We start from the raw sequence: 11,157 nt of genomic DNA, 5'->3' as shown, positions 1-11,157 counted from the left end.
GGGGGGTGTAAGAATGAATGGACTGAGAGCTTAACTGCAGCAGAGGAAAAGCCTTCTTCCAGAGCTCCCCCTGGTGGTGAAAATGGCTCAGTGCAAAGTGAAGAGCTGTGGCTCTGGCATCCTCAGCTGATGTGAGACTTTCCATCATCTCAGACACAAATTCAAGCGTCTGAGTTCAAGCGGCGCTCTTTGAGTCAGGAATACTGTCACTGTCCTCCATGCTGCTGCTGCTGCAGCTGACAAAGATGGTTTCAGAGCTGAAGAGGCTTCACTCTGGTGCTGCTGGACAAGACTGAAGACTTTGATCTGATGTGTGGAAGAGACTCAGTTGAAGGAGTGATGATGACCTGGAATGAAAGGAAGCTGAATTGAAACTGGAGGGCAGACCTCTAGATGGTGTGTGTGTGTGTGTGTGTGTGTGTGTGTGTGTGTGTGTGTGTGTGTGTGTGTGTGTGTGTGTGTGTGTATGTGTGTGTGGAGCAGACATCCTCCCACTCATGATCAGACCAGTTCCATTCTCTCTGAATGGTGATCATTCCCGTCTTGTTTCATCGCTCAGAGGGAAAAATGTCAGTGTCAGGTTTTCCTGGTCTGGTGCCTCCTGCTGGAGACGAGAAAGACAACAAAGCAGAGATCAGAGCCATGAGACAAAGACACACCTGAGACCGATGGACGCATGAAAATAATGAATGGGAATAAAATAGAGGCAGAGAGGAAATGATGGCAAAAGACAAAGAGAATTAAAATGGAGCAGTGAAATACAGGAAGATGAGGATCAAAGCTCTGGTGAAGAGAGAACAATGTTGAAGAATGAATGAAGGAAGAAAGACAGAACTAGAAACTGATTCAAAATGGAGTCAAACCATCAACCAGGAAGACATCAGTTTAATTGAAAGCATATATATATACATATATATTTATATATGTATATATATATATATACGTATATATGTATATTCATTTATTTATTAATACAATGTAGAAAGAAGGTTCCCTATCAACCTGTTTAAATATGCAAATGAGGCTTCAACTCCAAACGTCCACATATCAAAGCTGATCCTGAACCAGAGATGAGAACAGATTTCATCATTGATGAGTTGGTGTTGACGCCATGTTTGCTCATGTTTCCATTTCTTCTTCAGGCTGAGGGAGTGTGAGCTCTCAGAGAGAAGTTGTTCAGTTCTGTCTTCAGTTCTCAGCTCTCAGTCCTCCAGTCTGAGACAACTGGACCTGACCCTGAACCTGCTGCAGGATTCAGGAGTGGAGCTGCTGTGTGCTGGACTGGAGGATCCACACTGTCACCTGGAAACTCTCAGGTCAGAGTCCAGCTCTCATCTTAGCAGGCCTCCACTCCACCCTCTCCTGGTGGGATATATATATATATATATATATATATATATATATATATATATATATATATATATAAAGTAATACTGAAAATAATGAAGGGGAATAAAATAGAGGCAGAGAGGAAATGATGGCAAAAGACAAAGAGAATTAAAATGGACCAGTGAAATACAGGAAGATGAGGATCAAAGCTCTGGTGAAGAGAGAACAATGTTGAAGAATGAAGGAAGGAAGAAAGACAGAACTAGAAACTGATTCAAAATGGAGTCAAACCATCAACCAGGAAGACATCAGTTTAATTGAAAGGATATATATAAACATATCCATCTATCTATCTATCTATCTATCTATATATACATATATATATATATATATATATATGTATATATACTTATATATCTATATTCATTTATTTATTAATACAATGGAGAAAGAAGGTTCCCTATCAACCTGTTTAAATATGCAAATGAGGCATCAACTCCAAACGTCCACATATCAAAGCTGATCCTGAACCAGAGATGAGAACAGATTTCATCATTGATGAGTTGGTGTTGACGCCATGTTTGCTCATGTTTCCATTTCTTCTTCAGGCTGAGGGGCTGTGAGCTCTCAGAGAGAAGTTGTTCAGTTCTGTCTTCAGTTCTCAGCTCTCAGTCCTCCAGTCTGAGAGAACTGGACCTGAGCTGGAACCTGCTGCAGGATTCAGGAGTGGAGCTGCTGTGTGCTGGACTGGAGGATCCACACTGTCACCTGGAAACTCTCAGGTCAGAGTCCAGCTCTCATCTTAGCAGGCCTCCACTCCACCCTCTCCTGGTGGGATATATATATATATATATATATATATATATATATATATATATATATATATATATATATATATATATATATATATATATATACACACACACATATATATGTATGTATATATACATACATACATATATATGTGTATATATATACATACATATATATGTATATTCATTTATTTATATACATGTATATATATATATGTATATTCATTTATTTATTAATACAATGTAGAAAGAAGGTTCCCTATCAACCTGTTTAAATATGCAAATGAGGCATCAACTCCAAACGTCCACATATCAAAGCTGATCCTGAACCAGAGATGAGAACAGATTTCATCATTGATGAGTTGGTGTTGACGCCATGTTTGCTCATGTTTCCATTTCTTCTTCAGGCTGAGGGGCTGTGAGCTCTCAGAGAGAAGTTGTTCAGTTCTGTCTTCAGTTCTCAGCTCTCAGTCCTCCAGTCTGAGACAACTGGACCTGAGCCTGAACCTGCTGCAGGATTCAGGAGTGGAGCTGCTGTGTGCTGGACTGGAGGATCCACACTGTCACCTGGAAACTCTCAGGTCAGAGTCCAGCTCTCATCTTCGCAGGCCTCCACTCCACCCACAATTTCTTTACTTTGAGTCAAACGTTCATGATGAATTGGTTAGATTTTGGGGTTCAAAGGTCATGTGACAACAAAACATGTTCTTAATGAAGAGATTTGAGCCGATGTTCAAGCCACATGAAGGTCAGTTTTATTCTGGAGGGTCGATCGTTGCCTCATCAGTGAGCAACCGGCCGTCTGACATTTGGAGGAATTTCAAACGCTCAGAAGTGTCGGTCAGCGTCGTCGTGATCTCCTACAGTGGAAGCAGAGCTACCAGCCCTTTCTCCAACCTCAGGTCACCTGACACTTATACAGTGATGAGCCACATCACGGAGGCAGGTTGGTTGCTATGGCAACAGCAGGAATGCCTGTCAACGACTGCTGTGAATCTGTTCTTTATAAATGGTCACCTTCCAAACCTCCCTCAGTGGTCACCATGTAGCAGTGGGACGTCACTCAAGAAGTGATGGTCAACTTCAGCACGAGTGCCTGAGTCCAATGTCTTGTTTTCCTGACCTCCAGCCTGGATTTCCAGTTGTTTCCAGGCAGCAGCAGCGTTTGCTGCCGCCTCCATAAAAAGGCTCCAGCCACCCAGAGGTGTCTGCCTGCTTCGTGCAGCGACTCCAAGCACTTCTGGTTGAACACGTCTCTCTTTGATGTGGGTGGGGACTCGTCACCATGGTAACACAGTGGAGGAGGAGCTTGTTCCTGTGGTTCATCCTTAACTATGAATGTGTGATAGATTCTATAGTAATGGAGAAAGAAGCGTTTTATCAGAGGGTAGTGAGAAGGTGAACTCCTGTCGTGAGTGACGGGACTCAACAACCTGCACGCTGTCATGACAGTGAAACAGCAGAAACCTCACTGATCAAAGCAGGTCACCAGAGAGAAGTCAGAACAAAGACTGGAGGAGGAAGTGTTCCATTTGTTGGTGAAGACCAGAGGAACTTGTCAAAGCAGCTGCTGGTGTGGGAACCAGTGAGAGCAGATGGACAGAATCCAGCTGTTTGTCAACAGTTCCTCTGGAATATCCTGCTGGTAGTAGATTACTGAGGCCTGGTAGCTTTGTTCCTGACGAAACTGTCACTGTGCCGGTGCAGTTGGACCACAGCCTTTAGCCTGGCACTGCTAAACCAACTATAAACACCTCACTAACTTGGAGTGAAGACCATCAACATCTGAGAGGTTCAGGTTCCAGGATTTGGTAGAACAGTGAATTAACTCTGTTCTCTTAACTGCAGCCTTTTAGGTTGTGGGATCAGAGAGGAAGGTTTTACTTCTCTGGCCTCGGCTCTGAGCTCCAACCCCTCCCACCTGAGAGAGCTGCACCTGAGCCTCAATAATCCAGGAGGCCCAGGAGTGGAGCTGCTGTCTGCTGGACTGAAGAATCCTCACTGGAGGCTGGAGACTCTCAGGTAGGAACATAGAAGCAGAGCTTCAGAACAACAATAAAGGTTCTCCCCAGAACTTCCTCAGAACTGTTTTAGTCATATTTGCTTTGTTCTCTGGTGTTTGATCACACTTCAGACCAACTGGAGGAGGCCCTCAGGGAGATGTTGGGCCCCAAAGTGACATCAAAATATTTCAGACATGATGGACAGTTTCACAAAATACTGATTATTTTTAGTTTTTTTCATTCATAACTGTTACAGTGAAATACTATAAACCAGCACATCTAAAGTTCACTGCAGTTTGTAAAGACAATTTCCCTGAAATGTGGGTGCAGAGGGACTTCCTGCAAGGTGGTGCTTGAGGCCTCCATCAGACCTCCTGTGTCTTTAAACTTTCCCACTATGCTGAGCGTTTGCTTCCTGCTGAGGCTCATAACCACCACATCTTTTTGATGTCTTTCCTCCAGGCTCTAGACACCAGCCTGATGGACTTGAAGGTGCTTCACATGTGGAGTTTGTCTCCTGAAGGACGAGCTACTTGAGTGCATCCTTGCTGGTCTCTCCCTGCCCAGAAAAGGAGTGTTGAGTTTCTCTGTACAGCTTCTGAGCCCAACCAGCGGAGGTTGATTCCCTGAGGCTCAGTTCCCCAGACAGCTTCAAGATTCAGGCTTTCTCAGCTTTTCCAGATGAAGGTTGTTCCTGATTGTCTCTTGTTTGTATTCCTGCTGACCCCTGACCCTGGTAACCCTCCTGATGAAGGTTGTTCCTGATTGTCTCTTGTTTGTATTCCTGCTGACCCCTGACCCTGGTAACCCTCCTGATGAAGGTTGTTTCTGATTGTCTCTTGTTTGTATTCCTGCTGACCCCTGACCCTGGTAACCCTCCTGATGAAGGTTGTTCCTGATTGTCTCTTGTTTGTATTCCTGCTGACCCCTGACCCTGGTAACCCTCCTGATGAAGGTTGTTCCTGATTGTCTCTTGTTTGTATTCCTGCTGACCCCTGACACTGGTAACCCTCCTGATGAAGTTTGTTCCTGATTGTTTCATGTTTGTATTCCTGCTGACCTCTGACCCTGGTAACCCTCCTGATGAAGGTTGTTCCTGATTGTCTCTTGTTTGTATTCCTGCTGACCCCTGACCCTGGTAACCCTCCTGATGAAGGTTTCTGCTGCATTCAAAGAGAACTTCTTGACATGAACTTTTTTATAGACTTTACAACGACGTTAAAATGAAGCAGATGTTTGATTCCCAAGAACTCAGGTTGTCAAAGGTTGTTGAAGCTGAGCTGAAACGAATCCCTTGGGCCAGCAGACGTTCTCTTTTCTATCCATGTTAGAATTAAATAGATGAGGACTCCCAACTCCTTGAACCGTTGAGCAAAGGAAGTCAGAAGTGAGGTTCATCTTGAAAGAGTACCAAACTCCATGTGACGTTAAAGGGAGACAGGATTCAGGTCTGTCCTCCTCAGCATGGATGAGGACTGCAAGGTAGTGATTGGATGATGATCCCTTAAGGAGTGAACTGACACACTACACTAACTGTGTCGGCACTGTTTTGACACTGTGTTGGCCACTCAATAGCGACCCCTGCAGGAGTTCTCAATCATTGCAGGTAAACAAACTGAAAAAAGATGGAAAAGCTTCCATACTGCTAACCCAACATCAGCCTGTGAAATAACATTTAATCGCTCATCCTTTCCTACAAATATCATCTCATCGTTGTAGAATTTCATTTGTTCAATTTGTTTGTGTAAATGCTGAAATGAGTCGCTATGTAAAATGGAGCAAATTTGTCTATAAAAAAATTCAGAACTGAAATTTTCAACTTCTCTATGGAATTTTGTGAACTTAAGTGTTGAATCATATAAAATAAAAGACTAAAAAGTGATTCATTTCTGCATTTTTATTGAGGAACACAAGTTCTGTCAGGTCCATTCACGTCAAGAAACACAGAGATGATAATGAGCTTGATTTGTTTATTCTAGCACAAACTGGTGGTACGGCTCTGTTCAGAGGAGTCCCCTGAGAATTTTTCATGAGCACCATGAAACTAGGGACCAGCAGCATGAGGGAAGGTTCTCCCAGTTTAAGACTGGAAGAGCAAACATACCCCCGTGAACAGAGCAGCAACATGACATGGAATGAACTATGCCATGTATACACGACAAGGTGGAGCTGGGGAGGTGGAGGGTAGCAAGTTGCGAGCAGGAGCAACTGTACAGGAAATGGCAGCAGATAGCAGCAGGCAGAGCAGCATAGCCAGAAGCTAGCAGAGCGGTCGTTGAGGCCGGGTGACATTTAAGTTGAGAGGGGCCAATCAGAAGTGAGGGATTTGATCAGCTGATGCGGAGCAGCTGTAGATAAGCTTATTGATCAGTTTGATTGATGGATGGGAAAGCCAATAGCGCTTGACTACCATGGCCTTACAGAACGAACGCTAACGCTCGATTTTTGGAAGTGTCTTTGTTCCAAGGCGATTTCTTCTGACACCGGTTCCCCTGCCTTAGAAAAACTCTTTCACGGGGTACAGATGAAGATGTGAGCATGACAATGGAAGATATCAGAGTGAGCTGATAAAGGTGGGGATGTGTTTTCTGGTTATTTTTCCAGTATTGTAACAGGTCCTTGTTGCAGGAATGGACAGCGGTGGAGAGGAAAGAGAGCTTCTTCTTCTTCTTGACGCTTCTTTAAAAAAAATAGCACTTTTTATTTGTCCTTTTTTTTCTAAAATTTTTCCTCCAAAAGGTGCAAATATATACAGTGTCCCAAAATAAAGTCAAAATGCAGAATTTAAACTCAGTGAAACAGAATATCAAAATGGAAAAATAAACAAGCTTTAACTTTGCCAGGCTAAATCAAAAATGACCCTGCACAAAACTAAATTAAAGCCAACTGCTCAGTACCTTCCACACCGACGTCTACACCAAAAAAAAACCCCGCTCTGGAGCGTTCTACAGGGCTTTTATACCCGCAGCTCCTCCCCACAGAAGAGCCCAGTTACAAAATTAATCAATTTACTAAATAAAATTCTAAATGAGAAATAACAACTAACAGAAAAATACCAGAATATATAAACACCTGAAATCATTTTCAATAACCAAAATCCCCTCTACACATAACAAAATATATTTTCCCCAAAATGCATAAAAACACCCCTGCTCAAATAGTATTGTAACGGTAAATAGAATGAATCACAGGAGCAAGTCTGGTCCATACTGTCTCCTTTATTGTCAACCAAACTCCCAGTACAAGAAGCGGAAAAACCCAGGCCCGCCAACTAAATTGACCAGGCATGCAAAAATGGCAACCTGCCTAAGGTGACCCTACACAACAAAATGGCTGCAATACAAAACTCCACAACATAACATTGGAAGAACGCTACATTGCCCCCACCTAGCATGATTAGCTGTCCTCAGCAATCCAGCCGTCCACAACAAAGTCTCTCAAATGCTGTGGAAGTCTACGCTGTCTTTGAGACCGAGGCTGCGGGACTGGATCCCTGCTGGTGGTCTCAGGGGAGGGACTCAACGAGGACTGATTAACATCATCTGGGGGCACTGCAGGGGGAGCCAAAGGTTGGTAAGGGGCCAGCCGATCTCTGTGGAGAACTACCACCCTGCCCCTTTGCAACAGTCGTACCCTATACACCACATCCGACAGTCTTTCAAGGACAGTACAAGGCCCCACCCAGTGGCTGGAGAGTTTCGGGGAATGTCCCTTCTTCCGGATGGGGCTATAGACCCACACTTTGGAGCCGGGAGTGAAGTCCTGTCCCTTACTACAGAGGTCATAAGCCCTCTTCTGTTGGATTCCAGCGTTAGTTAGGTGTTCCCGGGAAAGCTCATGGACCTCCTGCAGGCGCTCAACTAGGTTGAAAAAGTAGTCTAGTCCAGGCTCCCCTTGAACCTCCGGCATTGGAGGGGACCCAAAAACCAGATCCACCGGGGTGCGCAGTTCATGACCGAACATCATAGCAGCGGGAGTACACCGCGTAGACTCCTGCACAGCGGTTCTGTACGCCCAAAGGACCAGAGGGAGGTGACAATCCCAGTCCCGCTGCTGACGGCTGGTGAGAATGGCGAGCTGTGTGGCCAGAGTTCGGTTGAAGCGTTCAACCAACCCGTCACTTTGAGGGTGCAATGGAGTGGTCCTGGTCTTCTTCACCCCCAGCCGCTGGCACACCTCCTGGAACACCTTAGCCTCGAAGTTCCGTCCCTGATCACTATGGAGTTCCTCTGGAACTCCAAATCTGCAGAAAAACTCATCCACCAATTTCTGGGCAGTTGTGGCAGCACTTTGATCTGGAACTGCGTATGCCTCGGGCCACTTCGTGAAATAATCCATAGCCACAATGACGTATCGGTTCCCTTGGTCAGTGATGGGAAATGGGCCCAAGATGTCCACACCCACTCTCTCCATGGGTGCCCCCACTTGGTACTGTTGCAATGGGGCGTGTGAACGACGGGTGGGGCCTTTCTGTGCAGTGCAAGAATCACACCGGTGGACAAACATTTCAACATCGCGCCTGCACCCCGGCCAGTAAAATCTCTGCCGCAGCCGCAATAGAGTCTTAGTAACACCGAAGTGCCCAGTTCCCACCGACCCATGGACCGACTGGAGGACTTTGTGCCGCAGACATTTTGGGACCAGGAGCTGCAAGATCTCCCGCTGTCCATTAGGGGAGCTCCAACGCCGGTAGAGCTGCCCGTTCTGGAGATGAAAGTTGGGCCACTGTGAATGTAGAGCCTTGGTTTCAGGATCCAGTGCAGACACAGTTGACCAGTCTGGGCGTTGTCCTGCCACCACCCAGGAGTACACCAGGGAGAGGACTGGATCCTGTTGCTGGTCCCGCTGGAGCTGCTGAGGATCGATGGTCACTTGATCGGTAGGTACCACCAAACACTGCAGCGCCGCTACCTTGGTGCACAGATGGCCCTCGTCTCCTTGTTGACAGAACCGACACCTCTTTTCACATGGTCTACGAGACAGGGCGTCAGCGTTACCATGAAGTCGCCCGGCTCGATGCTGGATGTCAAAGTCATAGTCTTGTAGACTCTCTATCCACCTGGCCAGCTGCCCTTCAGGTTCTTTAAAGTTCAGCAGCCAGGTTAGGGAGGCATGGTCAGTCCTTAGCACAAACCTCTGGCCATACAAGTAAGGCCGGAATGACGTACAGCCAAGATAACCGCCAGCAGTTCTCGGTGACGGGTGACGCAATAGTTCCTCTCTGGCTTGCTGAGGGAGCGACTGTAGTATGCAACAACCTGCTCACCATGCTCCCCCTCCTGTGAAAGCACAGCCCCGAGACCCACATTACTGGCGTCAGTGTCCACAATAAAGGTCCTCTTTGGGTCTGGATAGGCCAACACAGGAGCCTTCACTAGGGCGCCATGCAGATGGTTGAAAGCTGCGGCACACTCCTCTGTCCACTGGAACACATGACCTTTCTGAGTCAACTTGTGGAGGGGGCTTGCAATGGAGGCAAAGTCCTTGATGAATTTTCGATAATAAGAGGCTAGCCCGAGGAAACTGCGTAGCTCTGCAATGTCCTTGGGGGTTGGCCACTCTTGGACTGCAGTCACCTTTGCTGGATCGGTGGACACTCCTTCCCCACTAAAGACATGACCAAGGAAGGAGGTCTGCCTCTGGAACAGATGGCACTTCTTGGGGTTAAGGCGGAGCCCAGCTTGGCGGACAGCCAGGAGAACATCCTGCAAGTTCTTCAGCGCACTCTCGAAATCTGAAGCATGTGCTAGCAGGTCATCGAGATAGACCACACACCGGGTCCGAGGGATGTCAACTAGGACTCTCTCCATTAACCGCTCAAAGGTGGCCGGAGCATTACAGAGGCCAAAGGGCATGACCTTGAATTGCCACAATCCTTGGCCAATGGAAAAAGCTGTTTTGGGGCGTGCTTCGGGAGTCAGCTCCACCTGCCAGTAGCCGCTTCGAAGGTCTAGGGAGCTGAACCAGGATGAGCCAGAGATGTAGTCCAGGGCATCGTCGATGCGTGGCAGGGGGTACGAGTCTTTGCGAGTAATGTCATTAAGTCTGTGGAAGTCCACACAGAATCGCCAGGTGCCGTCCTTTTTCTGAACGAGAACCACAGGTGCTGCCCAGGGACTGTTGGACGGTTCAATGATGCCCGCTCGCAACATCTCTTCAATCTTCTCCTGTGCTTGGCAAGGGGTAGGCGGCGTGGCCGGAGGCGTACAGGACGGGCCTCCCCAGTGTCTATGTCATGGAGGACAAGATTGGTGTGGGTACAGTCCTCATCTTTGGCAGCAAACACATCAGCAAACATGTCCAACAGTGTTTTTAATTGACATTGCTGTTCAGTCCCCAGTCCCTGGCAACTCCGAGCAAAGAGGTCGGCGATGGCTTCACTGGTTTCCGGGGATAGCGGCTGCACCCTTGATGGTGGCTCCTTCTGCGGTGCTGGCGGTTCCTTCTGTGGCGCTGGCGGCTGCACCCGCGATGGCGGCTTCACGACTTGGCATGGCTCAGGATCATAAGACTGGTGAAGAGCTATGGTACCGGTGTTCAACAGTAGGGTGGCTTTGGGCACATCCACCACAGCCCCCCACTCACTCAAAAGGTCAAGACCAATAATGCAGGGATCTTGGATGTTAACAAGCCAGAACTGGTGATGTACCTGGAGGTGGTCCACAGAAACCTTCAGCATCCTAGTACCCAACATACTTGCCCAGTCCCCAGTGACCGTTGTAATGTTCTGGTCGGTGGATGTCCAGCCCTTGGGACTCTTGCCACTGGAGCTCGGCAGAGTTCCTGGCTTAATTAAGGAAATAGTAGAACCAGTATCCACCAATGCACGACATGGGGTTCCTTCAATGACACAGTCCACATAAAGTCCATGAGTGTGTCCCAAGCAGCCAAGGCGCATGGATGGTGGACCAGTGGATGGTAGCCCCCCCTCAATGCCATCCCCTGCTAGTTTAAATCCGGCTGTTGACTCAGTGGTGTTGGAGCAGGACAAAAGCGAGCAATGTGGCCAGGGG

At 47.0% G+C, this 11,157-nt stretch overlaps 1 protein-coding gene across 1 annotated transcript in view; it reads left to right on the top strand.

Moving 5' to 3' along the window:
* LOC147271543 (NACHT, LRR and PYD domains-containing protein 12-like) overlaps nt 1-6,044 on the top strand; it is a 21,117-nt gene extending 15,073 nt beyond the window's left edge. Inside the window, exons 9-13 of the mRNA XM_086202754.1 lie at nt 1,143-1,316; nt 1,938-2,111; nt 2,549-2,722; nt 3,990-4,163; nt 4,607-6,044. Of these exons, the coding sequence (XP_086058880.1) occupies nt 1,143-1,316; nt 1,938-2,111; nt 2,549-2,722; nt 3,990-4,163; nt 4,607-4,613 (703 nt within the window). The 3' untranslated portion in view covers nt 4,614-6,044. The remainder of the gene's footprint in view (nt 1-1,142; nt 1,317-1,937; nt 2,112-2,548; nt 2,723-3,989; nt 4,164-4,606) is intronic.
* The last annotated feature ends 5,113 nt before the right edge of the window (nt 6,045-11,157 follow it).

The sequence above is a fragment of the Aulostomus chinensis genome, chromosome 1, assembly GCF_037954235.1.
Source record: "Aulostomus chinensis isolate RoL2024-O1b breed Wild chromosome 1, RoL_Achi_v1.0, whole genome shotgun sequence".
Lineage (NCBI taxonomy): Eukaryota > Metazoa > Chordata > Actinopteri > Syngnathiformes > Aulostomidae > Aulostomus > Aulostomus chinensis.
This window is presented reverse-complemented; position numbering and strand designations above follow the sequence as displayed.